The following is a 22,485-nucleotide window of genomic DNA, read 5'->3' on the forward strand; positions in this document are numbered from 1 at the left end:
CTATTACACCATTATTTGTATACTCCTCAGAGTAAATAACTTGTTGTATAGCAAGATACAAAACAGTTTATCCAGGAGGAAAAAGTCACACTATCTCAAGGTAAAGGGCTTTTGTTGCTCTTTAAGATTCTAAAAAAAGAACACCTGAACTTCTAGACATCACTGTCACTAAAACTTTTGCCACACCCTGTGTGTTTTCAAGCTATAACTAACATAGATGAAACTGGGGTTTTGCAGTCAAACAACCAGACACAATAATAATTTCTTTATTTCTATAGACCTATAAGAAAGTGAAGGCTGCAAAGGGAACTTGACAAACATTCGTGTTGTTCTATACAGATGACCCACAGCTAACTCGTTATTAACAGATATTATTTTTTTTTAAGTGCCTATAATAAAGTTCTACAAATAACCACCAGCCTAATGTGATTTCCACATTACTCCAACTTCAGCTGCAGCTTTTAGTTCCCCTTCCAGCAACTGATGTTTTCCCCCAGTGCTGTTACAGAAAGAGTTTAATAGTCACGCTTTACAAGGCATGAGACCATCAAAACTGGAAAAAAGCATGCACTTCTGGCAGCTGCCATCTGGATGTACAAGCAACAGAAGAACTGAGAGCCTACATCTCAGAAAACTCTAATATCCTTGATGCTTTTGGCATGAAAGACTGTGCTATAAAACGGTGACTAGTAATTTATAAAGTGGCAACAGATCTAATTATGCGAACTGTGGCAGTAAAAGGTCTCTCTGTGAACTATTTGAAATCTGATTCAACAATCTGTAGAACAGTGAAGACAGGAGATTAAAAAGATGCAGATATTTGTAAATGACCTTCCTTCCTTCCATTCCCCCTGCAGGAAACCTCCTCAGTATACCTCCTGGATAGAAATTAAAGAGTACAGTAGCATTTGGTGAGAAAGGGGCAAAGAAGTGCTGTAGAAGCCAAAAGGGAAAGATTGACCTCCTACAAAGACATTCAGCTTGCTTGGAGTCATGTTACAGCCAAAAAAAAAGAAAAAAAAAGCTATCCTGGAATGCCTAATGTTTGTCTCTCCCCAGTCAGCACCAAAGAAAAATACACTTTTCAAATTTAGATAGTTGAACATTAAATATTCAAAATATCCTACTGAAATTAATGGATCTGCAAGTGTTCAGCACCTTTGATACCTTTCACCTACTTGCATGTCTTTACATGACCTTGTAAATTAAATGCAAGGCAGGAAGAGTTATTTAGCAACTGCTTTATGTAAGGCCAAATTGAAATTTTCATGACACAGAAAGATTACTAATCCTGGGGTAAAAGGAGCTTGTAGTCCACCAAAGACCACACCACTGATCAGCAGGGTGGAGTCTAGATACAAACCTGAATCTATTTTTGTGCTGTGTGTGTTTGGTCAAAAAAACCCAAAACACCAGTGTCTTCATTTTTGGTGCTAATTCAATACTTTTTACAAATATCCAATTCATTTAAAATACAAAAAAAAAATGAAAGACACATTTGGTAAAGTGATTAGTTCAGACTCCAAGTGCAGACCTTTATTCCAAAGGTGGAATAAAGAGGAGAGCCTAGAGACTAAGGTATGAAATTACAGATAAATACCAAATCACTCAGCAATTTCTTAGCAGAAAACATAATAAGGAATTTAAACACATGACATTTGCATTTGCAGCAGTTAGACTGACAGAACAGATGTACTAAAGCCCATTAAAATAAGCCTAAATCAGAAAGTCTTGTCATGGTTTGTTAGGGCCATGATTCGCACATCTACAAACTGAGCTCAATGATGTCTCTCTCTGAGAAATAAAAGCATATTTTCAGACAGAATATGAAACACACTCATGCTGTATAAAAGGTGAGGGAGCTATTATAGTTTACTTCACAATTATCTGCCTTTTTAAAGTGAGTGGAAAAATGTATATAAAAATGGTAAATGGTTATTTTAAAATTATTCTATTTGTTGTCTTCAAACTCTAGTTTCAATAACTTGACATGACAATGTGATAAAGACAATATTACTGCCACAAGGCCTGGGATAGTTTCAAAACTGCAGGTTGCCTGGAATAGCTGCAAATTTGATGAGGATGCATTTAGCTGTTTATCTTTCAATGCGGACTTAACATTCAGGAGCTTACCATATGGACATCTTTCAGAAGAAAAACTACTTACAATTATAAATTATTTCCAGTGTTCTGATTTTTCTTATCATCTAAGCAATAGTATTTAGAAACAAGTTTTTTGGAAAATATTTCTTCCCTGTTCATTATTTCAGTCAAAAAATACGTATAAGAAAACAGAGAAGATTTTCAAGCAGAAGACTTCTGGATGGCAAGATACTCACTTGCACAAGAAATACAGAGACTGTGACAAGCTGCCACTTACCCACATCAGTATTTATGGCATGTTTTACAATGCCCAGAGTAAGAACAAGGTCACAACGGAAGACTAGAACCTGCCTGGGAGGCAAATTACTGCTTGTGACACTGCTCAGGAAGGCAAGAGCAGCCACACTGAAACATACTGGACAAAATTATATTGAGAAAGCAGACTAGGAAATGTTGCACTCAAATATTGCTGTAAATACCAACGTGGATACACACCGTGATTGGGAGGAGACAGTAGCTGATTCCACTCTGCTCCCAGCCACACTATTTTACCCTGAAGCAGCCTGTCTAAATGTCCAAGCAGAGGCAGGCTGAGAGAAAAATCAGGGCAGATAAAAAGATACACAAATTCAGTTGCTGCTGAATCTCTTAAAATCCTTAAAACCAGAATTAAGAGGTGGCCTAGGAAGTTGTTGAAGCTACCACTCGTTGGCTTAACTCCATGTAAAGCAATAGGAAAGATAGGATCCTCCCTGAAGCCAGCTGTCCCAAAGGACTACAGAACATCTCTCAATTTGGACAATATCTCCAGCTTCTACAGACGTTCAGCAGTTGTCTGTAATTGCTGGGAAACTAAGATTGGAGCTTACACCCAAGTGATTAATCTCCTTGCAAGCTTGCAGTCTATTTTGCATTGCACTCATTTACTTCTGAACCTTTACTTTTTCCACCTGCATGCAATAATGTGTCTACATATGCTGAAAAATCCATACTTGTTTACTATGTAAAAGTGAGGGAGGCTAGGGCAGGCTTACTACTAAGGTGTGATTTTGATGGAAAAAGAGAGAAATAATGCAACAAAGAAGAGAACTTTCTGCCTGACAGAGCTGTGACTCTCCCCTTCAGCAGCCCAAGTTTGTTGGCTTTCAGATGATGCTGGAAATCTCTGATGTTGCCAGTATGAATTATGAGACCATCTCCAGTGAAAAGCAGCAGCCACCCACAATTTAATATTATGGTTTTATCTCAGAACACAAACAAAAACAAAGTGCAAGACAAACCCAGCTTTCCCTCGGCGTTACACTATTTCCCAAATCAGAAAGCTGTAGTGTTTCAGTCTAGCTCTAAGTTTCCCTAGTTTTTCCCACTCTTCTAGATTTTGGGTTTACATTTCTCTTATCTTATCAAGCAGCACTAATAGGGAATAAACTCTGATAAACATCGTAATCATTTCACAAACCAGAAAAGTGAAACAACATAGTATGGTCAACGACAGCAAACAAGAAATTTGTAAAACATACTACCAGTCTAAAGATTTTTTTACTGGGTATGTATTCACACTGCTGATTATTCAAGCAATTATAGAAGATGACATTCAGAACTCAGGTTTATTTAAATACAATATATTCCGATTGTTTGCTTTTATCAGCAAAAGTAAATTTCAGGGGATTAAGTTTCAAAACTTTGAGATAATTAAAGCAGTCTTGCTCTTTTTACAACTACAAACATCACCTTTCAGAAATATAATTTATGCTGAATCTTGAAAGTTGAGATCACTTGAAAAACAGCTGACATTTTGATGTAATGACACCACAATTAAAAGATTTTCTGATATAAGATTAAATTGGTCTCAGGATTAAATTTACTAAGCAGAGATTTCTAAAGATGTTTAGTTGCAAACACATTGAAATGAGCATCTCATCCAGGAACTAGTCTTGCAAATCCAGATTCCTATATTAGATTACAAAGTGGGGAGCTAGTCCCTACAGACTAGGTACGACTTGTACATGATCACCTTTTAAGTTAATCAGTACATCCTCATTTCCTTTATTCTGTTGCTTTCTAGAACAGTTTCAAATAAATCCTCAGGAAATATATATAAATGTATCTCTAGATCAGCTACCGACATCAACTACACAATAGTACTTTTCTGAATATTTGAATTTACTGAAATTTCAGTGAAAAAAGTGTAAATATCTAAGAAGGGATTTCTACATAAAATATAAAACAAGACTTCTGTAGTTCAGTTTTTCAGGCTAATGTATTTGTGTTTCTGGGGTTATTTTCTGTCTATTTTGCTATTGGTCTTCATAATAAATCAAAACCATTGTCACCTGGCTGGGGAGAGCAGCTCTAAAAAACAAAGTGCTGTATATCGAAAGACTGCACTACAACAATAGTAATTTTAAAAATTCATTTATAGAGTTCTTGCCTGAAGAAAAAGTCCTCAAAGAGAAAAAAAGAAGTGATACATCTAACTTCACAGTCTCAGATGGTCTAGACTGCTCCATTCTTTTAAAAAATGAGTTTCAGCACAAAAGTAATTGCTTTGAAGATCTCTAGCTTCTCTATAAGGCACTCTGTGTTAATAAATCCCCACTCCCAGAGGGAGATACCTCTGCAATCACTCTGGTTCTCCAGAGGAAGGAAAGGCATTTGCTCCTTCTTCTGGGAGTCAAAAAACCCCATAAAGTTTTGATGGTTTGACTGAGAAAAGAAAGATTCAGGAATCACTTGGTACGTTCGGGGTTCCAAAACCAAAAAGATGACATGACTCGTTCTTTTCTTTTTCCCTTAATTTTTCACATGCTGTACCTAATTTTTATTTGCTTAGATGTTTGAACTCAAGTTATTAAGCACTTAACTGATAGCTATGTAATTCCTTGATGGGTGGCTTTACCTCTTCATCAAGTCAGCCTATAAAATTAGTGGTTTAACAGAGTTTTAGGTGGAGATACTAAAGAGCAGGTGTCATGTTTTAGAGACAAATGCGTCACTTGGAATCTATCGATTAAGACCCTTGTACACTTTGTGTAGGAAGGTTCTAGATGACTTTATCCCCCTAGCGACAACGAAAGGAGATACAGGAGGTTCCACTCTTGGTTTATTTTTCCTTTTTGATAAATGGAGGATGGAAATAATCCCTTTTGGCTATTAAAGAATTTCAAACACATATTTAATTTTAGGTATTCTGGGTCTGGGACGTGGAGTTGTCTGCAGCAATGTTAAGTCCTGGCAAACTTTGTGCTGAGATCTTCATGGGAATATCTATATGGGAATGTAATAGTGGGCTGCTGCCATAAGAGGAGAGGCTACAAATGAAGACACTATGCTCTTAAGTGCAAGAGAAAAAAAAAAAGCATTCATTTTACAGATGTGCACATGTTCAAATATCCAAAACATTATCTCTGCCTCGCACAGGTTCCTTGCCCTGCTGCCATATGGTACCAGGAATTTTCCATTTTAACATTTGGAGACTGTTTTCTAACAGGAACTACTAGATAATCTGGTAGTTTCTTAATAAGCAGGATAAATAGAATTTATTATTATTTAAAACTAAGACATCAAGCCAATTATTTCTTCCTTGTTAAGTTCACTAAAAAAAAGCCTGTGGAAAAAGACATATGTCATAGATTACTGCATAGTCAATGACCAGCTGTGTTAAATTTGGCTATGGAGTTATTCACTCTTTTCTGTGTGTAAGAGGTAAATGTTTAATAAATCCCCATATGCTACAACATGTGCCAGCTATACTACATTATCGAAAATCCAGCTGCTGTTATGGTAATAGCTGCCAATGCTAAAACTACTGAAGAGAATAATGAATCAGCTTCAAGTCAACTAAGACATAAACTGCCACAGTTCCCACTTAAGATATGTGGGAATCCAATATATCTGTTAATCATGAACTAAATCTGACCCATAGTCACATGAAAATTAAGGGCCAAAAATTCTTGTGGACTCTTTAGGGTGGAAAATTAAAGCCAAATCAACCTGTATGAAGACAAGCAGCTCCATTTCCATCAGTTCTCCTGGTTGCACAGGGATGTCCTATAATTACACATGCAGTTTGCAGAATGGATTCTGTTGTAGAATCATAGAATGCTTTAGGTTGGAAGTGACCTTTAAAAGTCATCTAGTCCAACTCCTCTGCAGTCAGCAGGGATATCTTTAACTAGATCAGATTCTTTGGAGCCCCATCAAGCCTGGCCCTGGATGTCTCCAGGGATAGGGCCTCCACCACTTTTCTGGGCAGCCTGTTCCAGTGTTTCACCACCCACATAGTGAAGAACTTCCTAATGTCTCACACAAATTTCCTGTGCTCTAGTTTAAAACCACTGCCCCTCATCCTATCACTACACGCCCTGGTAAACAGTTCTTCCTCAGCTTTCCTGGAGGTCCCCTTCAGCCTCCTGTAGCCTCTTGTATTGCAGTTCTCTCTTCTTTCTTACATATAATTTCCATGCAGCTCTTACATGACATGCTTTACACAGTCAGACTGCTAGACTTTTCAATTATGATGAAAAATAGATTACAAAAATTATTACAAAAGTTTGATTCTTTTATGTACACGTATTTTAATGCAACTTAAGAGTCAAAGGTACAACTCCACTGCCCTTCATTCATTAAAATGAGTATGTAAACAACAAAAAAAGTAGATAGAAAGAGCCCAAACAAGGTGATAGAGACAAATAATTCTCCAGATTTCTATTTTTAGGAGAATTGGTGCAAAGATACCCATCAAAACATGTCACTATTGAATATTAAAGCTAAGAGAAGACCTCCTTGGATATAAAATTAGTACTTGTAGTTACAAAAGCTTTGCAGGTGAATGTAACTTTCATCTCCAGGTCAGCATAAGTAAACAGATTAAGATTTTATTTCTCACAACTAGCTTTGTTGTTAAGGGAAGTAATTTTGAAATTATCCTAGAAATCATTAGTCCCATAAGCAAGAGTAGAGTATTGCTATATTGATGTAAGTGTATATCAGCTACAGGACACAAAATACTTAACAAAACAACAAGCCAAGCCATTCAGATTTACTGGACCTGGATCACCTCCAGTACAGAGAGTATACAATTCTCAGAAGCCACATTAAAGAAGACTTCAATAACTTCAACTTCAAGCAGTCTATATATAGCAGTTTAAGTATAAAAAATAATTTAAGAACGTATTATTTGAAAAAGATTAGGAATATATTGACAAATTAAAAGCATGTCATGCAGAGATTTAAGATGCTTATAAAAGCTCAAGCAAAGGGGCAAACCACATCAAGGGATTTACAGAAAACTCCAAAGACTTTGAAAGCTCAAAGAAGCTCACTCTTTTTCATACCTTAATTATGCAGTTGCAAGTAATTGTGTTTTCAGCCACATGTTCTTGACATTGCAAAAAGCCAACACCGTTATTTTCTCAAATACTAGGAGACTTACTTTTCTTTAAGGAAATCCACTACTTGTTTGAAGTCTGCCACGCAGTATTCTCTTTTCATGTCCATGAGCACGCTGTCAGAGGCTGACTGGACGGGTATGTGCAGAAAAGCATATACTCTTGGATGATTCAGAATCTTTGCCATTTCCTAAGAGTTATTCAAAAAGAAAAAAGCTTTAAAGCATTATGAAAACAGCACATAAACCACCTTTGAATTACTATATGGGATAAGTATCAGCAGTAATACTTCTGAAACCTTAGTCTGAAACAGTAGACACAGGTGAAAATATTTGGAAGCAATTTTGTTTTTAAAGAAAAGAAGAAGAAAGCTGTGGGATTGCATTTCCTTTGAGATAGAGACGACATTCCCTACATAGTATTTGTTACCCAATTAAGAGAAAATTTTAGAGGCAAAATATTGTGAAAGTCAATGGTTTCGGACAGTGTCTGTTTTCAGTTTCAGAAGATGGCAAGTGTTACCTGCTTTCTTGTTAAGAGTCAAGTTTAAGTTCTCAGACACCAGTATGAGAATGTCTCTAATTGGAGTATCCTTAAACTTGGCCATTTGCTAATTAAGGTATATCTGCCCATTTGCAAACCTGCTCCAATACTGGTCTGAATCATTTTACCTGTGTTATTTCAGAGATAAGACTCCAGAAATGAAAATTGTTTGGCTATAAAATGGATGGAAATAATTGGGGGCAGCTAGAAATAGAGTGACAGCTTGAAAAGTGAGAGAGAACGTTATACATGTTGCACAAATACAAAACGTCAGAAAACAAAGTAAAAGTCATAGCAAAATGCAAACAAACCCTTAAATTAAAGCCAAATCAAGCCCCTGATTGAGTTTTGGCAGGGTGATGGAACATGAGATGGAGAAAAGATTGTGGTGGTCATATTTCTTTCATGTTTATTATTTACACAATTAAGGGCATACAGTCCAGCAAGAAAAGTTAATATATTTAAAGAAGTTGAGACAAACTAGCACTTAGATTGTGTGCAGTATGGTACAATACAGTCTGTTATTAGTTTTACTCTGCAGAAAATAAGTGAACCTAGACAAAGAGCCATATTACCAGTACCCAAAGGGAAGCTACAGGAAGCCTGGAGAGGGACTTTTCACAAGAGTGTGCAGCGACAGGACAAGGGCAAATGGTTTTAAACTGAAGGAGAGTAGGTTCAGAACAGATCTTAGGAAGAAGTTCTTCAGTACAAGTGTGGTGAGACTCTGGGGTAGATTGCCCAGAGAGGCTGTGGATGCCCCTCCCTGGAGGTGTTCAAGGACAGGCTGGATGAGGCCTTCAGCAACCCAGTCTAGTAGAGAGGTGCCCGTGGCAGGGAGGTTGGATGAGATGATCTGTAAGGTCCTTTCTAACCTAAGCCATTCTATGATTCTATGACTCTACACACAACCAGGTCTTGATTTGAGGCTTTTCCCCTTCTCCTCAGGCAGTGCACACGCAGGACACGGCCTGTCCTGCCCGCTCTGCCCATGCTCACTCAGATCATTTCTCCCATTTTCTTTGACAGCATAGATATGCTGTCTGAAAACACACTGCTGCCAGATTGAGTTGTTAAGTTGCAACTATTTACAAATTCTTTCCAGATCATTAATCAGCAATATTAGTCACGCACCTATATTTTCTCTCTATTTCCACAAGGCTGGCCTAAATTGTTCAAAGAGAAGGGTAAACACCCTCGTGCCTTTCAACTTTCAGGCACCTGCCTTTTTAAAAGCACTGATTTTTGGAGCAAGAAGAAATAATGCTTTCCCAACACACACCTTTCATCTGACAAACACGCGTAGAAAACCTGAACCCTCTGAAATCACTTTTGAAAACATTTTTGAAAGTTTCTAAGATCCTAACACATAAAAGTCTGAGAGAAGTGGTTAACATGGTTCAGTTGTGTATCTTCTCTATCTCAGGTATGTAAGCTAAGTATTACAGTATTAACTATACTGACAATGGAGGGCATACAATTCGATGCACAGAAAGGCTGTGTTCACTGAACCCAGGTTCAGTTCTCAGCCCAGCTTCAGCTCTCAGGGCAAGCTGAAGCCTTTGTGAATATATGAGTAAAGAAAAGGCCACCATGCATTCATAAATTTAATGTGTCTCTTTCAAATGGAACCATTTGCCTATGGCCTTCATAATTTTAGACATTCACATGCAAAACATTTTCAAAATTAAATGGCATAGAGTAAGTTCTGTAAAAGAAAGTAACAAAATTAGAACTTCACTTTTAAGAAAATACTGTAAATGTAGCTTACAAGAAGCATCCTAGTAGTCATCTGTTAGGTTAACGGGTGGACTCCATGATTTTAAAGGTCTTTTCCTGATTCTATGATTTTTTTTGCTTGTCAGTAATAAAATATGCTTCTAAAGTAGGAGAAATGGCAAAACAGCTGGAACATAAAGCTATATACCACAAGCCTGTTGCTCTACTTATCTCTTAGTTCAAAGCACTTCATCCAATCTTCAAGAAAAGATTTATAAGAAACCAATAAAAGTCAAGTTTCTTAACATGTTTCTGAATCTGCCAAGTACTTAAAAATAACTTACCCTACAAGACAGAAAAAAAATTAATTTAATTCTTTCTCACTTCTCTCAAATTTGGCACCTTCTGAATAGCAGCCTCTGCAATATGTGATCACTTTGTGAATTCTTTTTGAAGGTAATAAACTATTAGAATTTCTAGCTACAAAAGTGTTATTTTATTCCAGCTTTTGTAAGGCTGAGAAACATCTGACAGGAAAAAAAACCCAACAAAACAGATTTCTATCCCAAAGATACACAGTGAATATTCTGTTAAAAAAAAAAAAAATAAGATTTTGTTCTATCTCCTTTGCATTTCTACTAAACAACACTTACTTTTTAAGGGTTGCTTTTTAACCTTCAAACAGGAACTGATCATTTCCATCATAGTAGCTACTTTTATATTGTATAGAAAACTAGCCACACATTTAGGCTAGGAGGAACTAATAAAAAAAAGCATAACTGCCTTGTATTCACCTGTGCTAAAGACATCATATACAGGAAAGAATGAGCAACTACCTTGTTTTACCACAAAGTTTTGTTTTTTAAAGTCATAAGTGATGAAATGCTATAGTTATGGGAAAACACTGGCTTCATTTGTCTTCCTCTCCTCTTTGCCTTAAAAAAATGAAACTTTTGCTGCAAAGTATGAAAAGCAAAAACCAAATCCTAAAATCTAAAAATAAAAATGTTTTCCTCTCTTAAGGATCTCAACCAACCACCCAACCAACCCCAAGCCCACTAGCTGCTTATCTTATGGCAACATGCAGAATCCTGCTGGTCTGACCTTTGGTCTCCTTCAGCAAGAACGTGGCCAAGAAGGAGCTTTCAGCTCCACTTCCCGTAAGAGGAACTAAACTGATAGCGTCCAGCAGCCAGAGTTAAACAAGACTCTAGCCAGAACTGCTTCTTCCAGTTATCCCCCATATAAGAAGAGCAATCTTATAGCTTCTGCAATCCCTGTTGTCAATAATCTTTCAGGATTAAGAACACAAATGTTGTCATTTAAAATAATTTCCCTTGGTTCTGCACTAATAGGACACAAAATGCCTAGCATTAATTAACTGAACTTTTCAATTGTCACTCCAGGTCCCTGTATGCACAAAAGCCATGAATGTAAGCTCAAAAACATAATTCACTTTTCCTCTGTATCACTTTGTTTTAGAATGATACGATGCACATCAGTCTCTCAGTATCAAAGAATTTGCATTCTTCAGGAAGCACATTTTTTGTCACAGATACCAGAAATGCACATACAACACACACACTGCACATCTGGAAACCCTCATCCAGCCTAGCTGCTGGGGCCACAGGTTTCAGGTATGTTCTGGACACTCAGAGCTCCTTCTAGGAAAGAGGAGGTTGCAAACAACTCTTCCTGCTGTGAAGTCCTCCCTTTGCTTACCTTCTGTATCTAAGGCTACACAAAACATGCTGCATGTGCTTTTAACACTGAAGTCCTATTGAGTATGTTCCTCCTTTTTCAGTCCTAGATCTAAATCAAAGGCCCTGCTGATAAACTGATTTCCCGCCAAGTACTACAGGATCATAACAATTAACTTGGTGAATTTAGCCAAACATAAATTATTAACACAAACTAAACACAAGCCAGAAATACCTGATGACCCACTGTTTCTTTGCCTTTCACTTTTAAGTATCACTGACATTCTTAAAATTACCTTTTTTAACCACAATCTTGGAATTAGCAGCTCAGAAGGAAACAGAACCATGAACTAAAATGTTTTGTGTGTTTACATCAGAAATCTGGATAAATCATTCTTCCAAACCTTGTAAATGTTCGGATATAAAAATCACATTTAAAAACCAGAGCTTTAAGGTAACATTCTTCCAGTCTTACCTTCTATCCATGCCACACCTAAAACTCCACTGAAGTACTTTACCACAGAAGTTTGATTAAATTACAGCTATGCACAGAACTTAGTCAATGCTGATAGATCTTCCCACACCACAGACTGCACACAGAATACCACATTTCATCACTTAATAAAAATCTTAGTTAATATCCCAGAGAGCACTTGAAGGACATCGTGGGCTAATGCAGTCGTACTTTGCTGTGTCTCAACGTGCTAAGCTTAACATCTGTTTCCTGTTGGTTTTTTTATAAATATATATGATTTTAAATATTTTTTTACAAAGTGCTTTGCATTATTACATATAATTACGTATTTCAGTTACAAGAAAAAATGCAATATAGAATTTTATTTCCATCTGGAAACAATAAATGAACAACTTTTCTGAAACTATGTAATTGTGAAAGAAAATTTCTGTCCTTAATCATGACTGAAATAGCTGATTGTCTTTTTCCCCATCTCCTGGAATCTAATAATATGTCTATGAGCAAAGGCAACCACTACACAAAAACATTTCATATGGAAACAAAAAGATCCAAGAGTAGCATAATTTGTTTTATGCTGACTTTACAAAAAATAGAAGTCGTCTACGTTCAGAATCTAACAAGGAGTGTGAAATATCCTTTAGGATACTAATCACATAGGAAATATTTTTTTCAAGGTCTTAGCAGCTGGAGTAGATCTGAACACAAGGCATATTGCCAGAAAGATTTTTATCTAGTCAGTATAATTTATCCTAGCAATTACAATACACAAATTCAACCACCTAACCAGAAAATCACTCCTCCTGTTTGCAAGGACACCACACACACCCACAGAGAATCACAGAGACAATAAACATCAATATCTGTGCATCTTCATGTCAGTACCAGCAAGCTGTTGGGACAGTAATTCTTTCTGCTAACCTAAAGTAGGCAAAAATCCCATATTTGTATTCTGCCTTGCTTCTGAGTCATGATGATCCGAGTAACTTGCTTCTGAGCAAAAGGATTTTGTCCTCTGCCAGCAATAAAGCCCAAGAAAAACTCTCATCCATATGGAACCACAACAAAATGGCACTCCCTCAAAAGTGCTTCCCTTGTGGCAGATGTTAGCTTGGGACATGTCATAAGGGTTGTCTGCTGACTGTTGTCTTTCAGAAGCCTGGTGATGCCACCACTAGCATGGTCTGGATACAAATCAAGTGGCTGCAGTCCATTTTATAAATTCCTCTGCTGCAGTGCAGTTCAGGAACAGATGTGATCTAGTGGTGCAGCCATGGCTATGATGACACAGTACGATCAAGCCTGGAAAGCCCACAACAGTTTTGTTAAGGCTAATGAAGAGGGAACATTCCCCCTGATTCCTGTTCCCCGTGAGTAATGGGGCTGTCAAAACCCGAGGATGTGTAGGCTGTACAATCACAGACCTCCCCAAGGACACGGGTTGGGAGGCATTGCCTCCTCCCCATCTGTACATGGATCAGGGGAGGTGTAACAAAGCCATAGGATGAGCAAGCTCAGTGGCAACCCCGACCACATGTAATGTGACAGGACTTACACCCGAGTCTTTATCCTATCATTAGGATAAAGGGAGGTCACACTGGAGCAGTTAGAAGCTTGTACAGTTCTGACCGAAGCAATTTGAACCTTAAAATGAAAACTTTGGGTTGCCAGATGGGAGTGCAAAAATCTGTTTTGTCATATGGGAAAAATGCCTTCCACATTACCAAATGAAACCCTGCTCAGGCCACCCTTAGAAGTGGATATAAACCAGAGTGCAATCTGGGATTTGGCTGATAGCAAAACTAGCCATGAGCACCAACTGCTCAGCCCTAGCTCTTCCCAGCTCCTCTCCTACATGTGGGATCCCTCTCCTGCTTCAGCCTCATAAAATACACAACCCGAGCTAGCCAAGCAATTTTTATTCCCTGGTGGCTACAGGTTAAGCCTACTCTCTTAACCCAAGCCATACCAAAAACATCTACATGCATTGAAAAGCTTGCCACACCTTTTATTAAAAGTGAGGACAGGCTAAGAGGAGTTCTTGTACAAAAAGTGTCGTTTGGCTAACAGCCCAGTACAATGCTGCATTTCAGAGTTCAAACCTCCAGCTGAGGCCTGTTGCATCTCTTCACGTGAGTCAGGGCACAAAGAAGCAAACACATGGCACCAAACACTAGCTACCCGATTTTTCTTTTTAAACACAGAAATACCAAGAACTCTCCTACTCAGGTTGCCAAAACACTCCATGATAAGAAAACTGGTATTGCTGTCAGAGCCTGCTTCCAATGGGAAAGTAGGACCCACTTTGCATTGGATAAAATATAAAGCATCTGCCTCTCCCCTAGGTAGGTGCTGATGGCTCATTGCTCAGTTTTTATGGAGTCATGAGCCCAGGTACATCTGAGTCTCACCAAAACACAGCTGATCCAGTGATACATTCAGCAGTAAAGTGCCACACTGACTTCCCCAATTTCCTGGTATTCCTTGTGTGCCATCAGCTCCCACACAAGCTGATGGAAGTTTTGGGGTTGGAAACATGCAGAAAATGTTTGTGTTTTCAAAGATGAATGTTCCTGTTGCTGCTGCAGCCATCGTTACAATCCTAAAAAGACTCTGTGGAGCTTCAGAGTGCCATTTGTCCAGTTTCAAGAAATAGATTCACTTTAAGATAAAATGTACATTTAATTCATGGCCAGAGTGGTGGCTTAATGACTTTAAGCCAGCCAACCAAATAACTAATGCTAATTCCTTGTGAAATGATTCATTCTGATGTGCAAGAAAACACACATTTTTTAATTTTCTCCATGGTGCTCTCTATTTTCTCATCATTAAGCATTCCTCAGATGAAATATTTTTCTCCAGAAGTAAATGAATCCTCCTCTTTGCAGTATGTATGAGAAACACACATTGGGAAGCTCCCTAAAAAGGTGATTTATTGCAACAGCACACCGTTACTTTAAATAACTATCTCAATCATACTTTATGCTAATAAAGCCTGGAAAATAAATTAAAGCATTGAGAGGCACACACATACAACAGACGACTAGGACTGCCACACCACCTTTTGGTCTTCAGAAACGTGGATGAGTGAAATGGATTTGCCACTTTCATCCATACTACACACTTATTCACCACCTCAAAAATGAGAACCCCATACGGTAGAAAAGAATTGAAGGTTTCTGCTCAGAAGTCACTGAATGAAAGGCACACCCCACCAGCGTTCAGCTGCACCGAGATGAAGCAGGGCCAGGAAACCTCCCTATTGTTTTTATTTCAGACAAGAAGTACAATACTTAAACCAGCATCTGCCTTAGCAGGTCACAGCGGAAAGAAAATAGTGGAAAGTTTGAAACAAACCCTAAATTTTTAGGGAAGTGCTATCACTTTCTTTTGTAGATATCCAAGTCGCTGAGCTAAATTTCACAGCAAAACAGAACAAAGATATTCAAAATCATAATGTTAAGACTGATAGTACAGAATTTACATTCTTCATCAGCTCTTGCACATCTAACACAACTGAACTAACTAAAATCAGACTGGGTAGAAGAGATTTTATGCCTTTTCCTCAATTCACAATGGTACAGAAACCCAAAGCCAATATTATTGTGCAGTCTTATTAAGTTTCTAGAACAAGGTATATTTCCCTTTTCTCATTTTTAAAGAATAATCACCCTAAAAAAAAAAAAAATCTTTTTTTTAAAACAAATGCCAAAGCCTAATGAAGCAAATAGTCTTACTGAATGTTATGGAGATGATGTTGCAAAGCACAGTGTGACAGCTCATCTGTCAAAGAAAACAAAAGGGTTTATGCATCTGAACTAAAGAGAAGCTTCCAGAACAGCCTGGAATGGCTGGTAGAACTTTATTTATAAATAACTGGGAAAGTGAAATCTTATTTATTTTTCAACAAAGGCAGAACTACTAAAAGAAGATGGCACAGTTTGTTATGCAAGCTATGTGTTTGACTATAGCTTCTGGCCAATGCTTTGCAGTGCACAGCAACTGCTAAAATTCCAACTTTTTTAGCAAAAATGCAGTTTCCCATATATGTACTACCCGTTCCTTGCCTATGCTGCTCAATTAATGGTGATTTTTATTTTCTGCAAATGAAATAAGCCACAGCTCCAAGGGTCTGCTAGGATGAGCCAGTATTATAAGTAGCTGCCAGACAACTTGACACTCAACACGAGACTGAGTGTGGATCTGTCTGCATTTAAATACGCTTCACTCTTGTGATATCTAACGAGAGAAACATTCATATGAGCAAATCATAATTAATGTACAGTTAACATGCACAGATTTAACTGGTCAAGCAATGTGCTACTTAATGTTAACCCCTTTTTGCAGCAGCAGTTTTTATGCACAGATTATTAAATACAGCAGAGCACTAAATGCACGCATAAAATATTCTGTCTTGATGAAGAACTGAATCTTGCATAAATAAGAGAGTTCTTTCTCTGTGCTTCTCAAAGCTTTTTTTCTACTAGCGTTACAAAGAACAGGAGCTTAATCCCCAGCACCACAAATATTCTCTTCTACTTTATTTGGAAGGAAACCTTGGGAACTTTAATGAACAGTCAATACAGTAATATTGTTAAGGTTTTTGAGAACACCCAAGGTTCACAAATACAACACAAATCCTTCAAGAAGAGTAAGATGTGTTCTTCTTTTGACATTTATTATGCCAAATCATATTCCATCAGCTGGCAACAAACATGTCACCAAGCACTTACGGACATTAAGGCACACTAAGACTGAGATCTAAAAACTGCAGATTAGAGAAAATGGTGTCACAAAATGTACCTCAAAGCACAGCAGAGATCTATCCCTTTCCTAACCCCATAATATCCAAATATACATTCACTCTGGGGTAAGTTCACCACAGAAAAAGGGGAAGAACAGGAGAGATAGATGAGTTATTAAAAAAAAAAAAAAAAAAGAAAAGCTGGAATACACACAGTAAGCAAAGAGGCACACACAGCATCCATAGAACAAAAAACTATTTAATATAATACCACCAAAGCAGTAAGCATCCTTTCCCACCCCCCTTTTTCTTTTCTTTTTTTGAATCCTAGATGTAACTGCCCCTCTCTCCCTCCTCTCAGAATCTGAGATTTCTTTCAGTTTTACTGCTAGCAAGACAGACACAGTTTGCACTGAGACAACTATGTAATTACAGCAAGGGAAAGTTGCATGGTCCACTGACTACAAAACACTACAAAACTCTCAGTAATCAGAGGTCAGAGGCTTAACTATTCATTTATTTAAATGTATGCCACAGTTTTCATTTTTTCTGGTCAAATCAACAGATTTTAATTGGCACTTTCAAATGCAGCAGTCTATGAAAATAACAAAAATAATGCTAGAAACAAAGCAAATACATGGTGTAAAGGCCTTTAATTCCTGAAATCATCCTGCCCTTTTATTTGCCATTGAAGAATATGTGTATATTATTCCCTTCTTAAACACATTTCAAATCAGCTTCCCCTTGAGCTTATGAAAAACTTGAGCTCATGCACAACGCTCAAAAACATTCAGTGTGCTCAGAGGAAAAAAAATCTGGAAAAAAGAAAAGGAAATTAGTTATTTAACTGTAACTCAGCTCTGTGTGCTGTGTCAGGGCACGTTTGAGGAGGAAGCCATCTGTAGGGTATCAGCTTCAACAAGGTTAAGGAACATAAACACTGACCTGACCTGAAAAAGCAAAGCCAGAGAGCTAAAAAATACTACAGGGACTCGTGGTACTGTAAGCTGGGCACTCCTCCTGCATCTAGAGACACTGTCCCCACGCAGGCTCCAAATCCATGGCTGGTGTATCCCTCAAACCTCCTGAATTAATAACGGAGATGAAGCCCACAGATGGCATGTGGTATGGTTTGAGACAGACTCATTTTGACAGGTGACAAAGACGACTACTCAACTAGTCATGTGAAATTAGGCAGGCAGGGGAATGGCAGGTGTGAACTGCCTCCCTTACACAGATTGGGAAGCATCCCATCGCCCTCAGAGAGTGCTGCACTAAAATCACAGGCAACTCTGCAAGTACAGTTCGTGGTAAACCTGAAAGGGATGTAAGGTAAGGCTGAGACACAAGCCCCAGCCCCGGCCCTTTTACACTCTGGATCACCTGCATTCCCTTCGGACTGGGACAGTGAACAAAAAAGTGAAGTAAAAACCTAAGGAAAAAAATACATAAAACATAAGAAAAAAAAATGAAGGCAAAAATTATTCTCTAACACTGTGCTACTAACATGAATTAATTTCAACCTACTAAACATTTGGCCTCATTTTTGACTTTCCAGACTAACTCCTGTCCACTGTTTATCCACTACCACTGTTTTAATGGATTTTTCCCAACCATCCCTCCCTATCAGTCACTGCACGTGGATATAAACAACTGTCTCACTAGAGCACTTGCCAGGAACTCCATAACATGACTGTAGAATAAATGCCTGGAGGTTACTTCTAAAGCAGGATATATACCTTATGTCACTTTTGGTACACGTGGATGCTACAGGATGACAGCATCTTTGCCATCTGGCAGTCTGTGCAATTCCAGCAGTAGCTCTGTGCAAATACAGATGGGTAGGAGCACACAAGGTAACTGTACACATGTGCATTCCTTGCAGGCTTTGCTAGGACTATAAAATAGATCCTAGTATTGAACCTTCTCCTTCACTTTTTCCATTTTATAATGTCATTTTAACTTTTTATTAAAAATAAATAAATAAATCTGAGCTAAAACATTTTTCCCTGACCAAAATCATATCCATTTACTCAAATTTTTATCTGCCACACAGGTAAAATCCTCAAGTATCCCTCAATGCCATATGTCATCAAAATCAACATTTTCAGAGAGGAAAGACACTAGACAAGGGCACATATCTCAAAATCTCATTTTGAGACCAAACTTCAAATAAGCAACCTATGTTCTTTGTGATGTATACGTTCAAATGGACTGCTAGGACTGGGAGAGAGCATTTTGGAAAATGCAGTACTATCTCCACTGGCTGGCCAGATTCCCTCTGAGAGGAAAACTGAGGATGCCTTCTGTGGCTAAACTGCAAACCCCAACTTTTCTCAGCCCTAGTACCATGATTAAGGGAAACAACATGCTGGTTGAAACCATGAAGTGCACTTTCTCAGCCTTCCTTCCCAGCTATGGGTTTGTTCAGTCTGCAGGGTGACTCTGGGCTGGGCAAACTTCACTTCTGAGGAAATCAGAGCGGTGGCCACGCTCCAGGTTCACAGCAAATGTGCTCCAACCCCTTGGTGGGAACAGAGAGCTTGAAACCAAGGTTCTGCCTTTGAAACAGCTTTGGATCGTGGGGAGTGGGAAAGTTTGGTTAAGGAGATTAGATTTATTTTGAAGTAAAGACTCCAAGATGCAGATAATGTAGATACAGTGGCTTCATTATCAAGTACTGAGATTTTCTGATCTGCTTTTATTGCTCCACGTTACCCACTTACGTAAGCACAAACAACATCTGCAGCTGAAAAAAACCCAGCAGATAAAAAATTTAGTATTTTAGATTACACCCTGAATAATTATGGTAAAGGCTCTTTTACTAATGACCCAATTTAGTATGCAGCACATCAAAAAGCATCTAATATCTTGTATAACTATAAACCACTGCATGATTCCAAATAATTTTTTTTTTTTTTTTTCCAAATGAGAAGGCCCAAATGCATGGAGAATTTATCATTTCAAAACATATGGTTGCTTCTCATCCCAAAACTGTACATGCTACAAGCATCTGTAAGTACATAAGGCACTGTTAGCACCACGTTTACTGAATAAAAAACTAAAAGTACTGAATTGTCAGATTGTATCTCACAGGTATAATGATGATTTTCATGAGATTAACAGCCTCCCTTCAAATGACAAATGTCTTTAAGGACAGAACAGGATTTACCTGTATCTGATTCCCAGATACAGAGGCAGATGAAACACTTCAGAGATGAGTGGCATTTTCTGTTCCTCCATTTTTATTTCCATGGAATCTGTGAGCGTGGGCACTGTATAAATAAATCTAAAGGCTCACCAGACCAAAGCCCAGCCACAGACCCAGGAACACAATACAAAGGAAATGCTTCCAACAGCTTGAAGAGGCCTCTGGTCATAATCCCATCCACTGTACACTTTCTAACCAGATAGTATCCCAGAATAGGCTCATGAATTTTTTTTTTTTTTTTTTTTGAGTAAAAATCAGAACCCGTAATAACTTCTTGGCACTTACAAATAAATTCCAATCTATAAGCAGTTTAGGAAGCAGCTTATCAAAAAGTAGGCTTTTAATGAAGGAAAAAGCTGTTCCACCTATATACAGAAAATGTGTTGTGAAAATTTCGTAGTATTTTAGACAGAGAATACTGTCTATTTTCCTGAGAAGCAGCAAGACACTAATTAGTATGTAACTAAATTTCCTCATGTCTAGGTACATGTTAAAGATCCACCTGAGCAACTCAAACAACATAAACTGGGCATATTTCAAAGGACTGAAGTGTGGGGCAAGGGCAGCAAAACCCAATGCTCAGGATACCTCCCTGCTGAGGATGACTCCACACACTGCTAGAACAGTATGTGCAACTTAGGCTTCTACTGAATGAAGTGGGTTTTAATATTTTATATTAATATTTTATCTATTTTAAAATTTTTAGTCCTTTATTCAATTATATTATCCATAGGGGCAAGTTTTTCCTCATTCACTGGGGGCATGAGTATTATCATTGCTCTCTGAGGAATTCTTTGGTCTACTGCAGCTGTGCCATCTAGAACTCACTGTATTAATCTGCACCTTCCTTTTCTTTTTATTTCCATTCTCCTCCCATTCTGACAATTGAAAGGTACAGAAACTTCAACAGAGATTAAAAGAAACCTGCCAATTCCAAGCATGCAAGCAAGCCAGTGACCTGACGCTTGGAATGATCAGAAATTCAAATACATGGCTATTTGAAGGAAAACAGGTCTTTGTGAAATGTTTGGAAAACTCGTGTTTAAGTACAAAAGCTGTTCTGATGATAGAAGAGTTCATGCAAAACTACAAATCAGTATTTAAAAGAAAAAAAAACCAATGTCTTTGGAAACTGATATTTTTAAAACATTTAACTTATGACTGAGTGTTGTTGAAGGAAAACAATGTATTTATATAAACTTTGTCATTAGCTTTGCAGGTTACAAGAATAAGACAGATAAAACTGGCCAAACCTTTTACTCCAATAAATATGGCAAAAACTGTCAATGAACCAAAATCGTTGCTTTTAGGATGATTCTCTAGGGAAGCTCTGTCCAGATCTTCAAATTAATTTATGCTTTTACATGACTGCTGTTGCTTTATGCCACTTATCAGGCATTTTCCTTACCATAGTGAAATAAACCCTTGCCTAGTAGTTGCTTATGGACAGTTGTATGCAACTGCTAAATGTTTCTGGTTTTTAAAGGTACAAAACTGGAACAACTTTTTCCTCTTCACTGGATATAAAAAGTGAAAAATGATTTGTATTTTCCCACATACTTTTTTTTTCACAGAAAGCCAAATATCATCCTATTTAGCAACGTGACTTCTAACAAAATAAATTAAGAAAATGCAGCACCTTTTAAAACAACTGATGAAAGATGTTTGCAACCAGTAACACAGCTTCATACCTTTCTTAAGAGATAACAGAACTACATCTGGATTTTATCCTAATCAACTGACATGAAGATTAATCAACATTTCATTCAATTTATTTTGTTTTTTAAACAAATCATACTTTTAAAACCCTTTCTTCAGCTGGGAAGTTAAAAGCACATTCCCTACAAAAAGTTTATTTTGTCTGGTGGAAATGTACACAGGAGGCTGCCAGCATTCCCTAGTTATCTTTCAGATACAAGTCTGGGAAGTCTGAAAGGGAGGACACGACAAAAATGCAGAAGGTAAAAAATATTTAGAAACAGGAAGATCAGAGATCATCAAAACCATTCACAGATTTGTGACATGCTCACACTCACTACTGATTGAAGGAAAGCAATATATTTTCCACTTTCATCAGATTATATCAAATTAAGACTACTACAGTGTCCCTTAGCTGGGTAGAGAAGTTTCTTATTTCTAGCAACAGATTATTTTATTAAAAAAAAAGGCTTCTGAGAGTACTCATAAGAAGAGCAGCAGTGACAAAAGCAGCAGTCTATGCCAAAACACTTTTAATACTGTGACTTCAGAATGAAAGCGAAGACACTAACTGTGAAAATTGCTAAAAGCTTGATTTGCTTTTGTACAAGATGATGAAAAATGGTAAAATACATTAAAAAAAAAAAAAAAGAATAAAACCTTGTGACAGATAGGAGAGTTTGAGACAGAATGCAAAGCTCTAAAAACACAACCAAGCTATTTCCTAAAGATTTCTACTCAGCATGTTGTTAAGACTATCTCAGTGAAGTGTATCTTAAACCAAAGAATAAAGCCCCAGAGATTTCTTGCAATTTTCTGCAGCTTGTATTCTTTAGCTAGTGAACTCAAATCTTGCTTATTCCTACCAAGACGAGACTCCTCTAGCCCATGCACTTCAGTAGGGA

The 22,485-nt window shown here is 37.7% G+C and overlaps 1 protein-coding gene across 1 annotated transcript in view; it reads right to left on the reverse strand.

The window, feature by feature from the left end:
• Positions 1 to 22,485, reverse strand: part of CDKAL1 (CDK5 regulatory subunit associated protein 1-like 1) — a gene marked incomplete at its 3' end in the record, with an annotated part of 265,833 nt that overhangs the window by 111,294 nt on the left and 132,054 nt on the right. The window contains exon 7 of the mRNA XM_008944761.1: positions 7,538 to 7,683. Within this exon, the coding sequence (XP_008943009.1) occupies positions 7,538 to 7,683 (146 nt within the window). The remainder of the gene's footprint in view (positions 1 to 7,537; positions 7,684 to 22,485) is intronic.

This window comes from Merops nubicus, unplaced genomic scaffold, assembly GCF_000691845.1.
Source record: "Merops nubicus isolate BGI_N331 unplaced genomic scaffold, ASM69184v1 scaffold4387, whole genome shotgun sequence".
Taxonomy (NCBI): domain Eukaryota; kingdom Metazoa; phylum Chordata; class Aves; order Coraciiformes; family Meropidae; genus Merops; species Merops nubicus.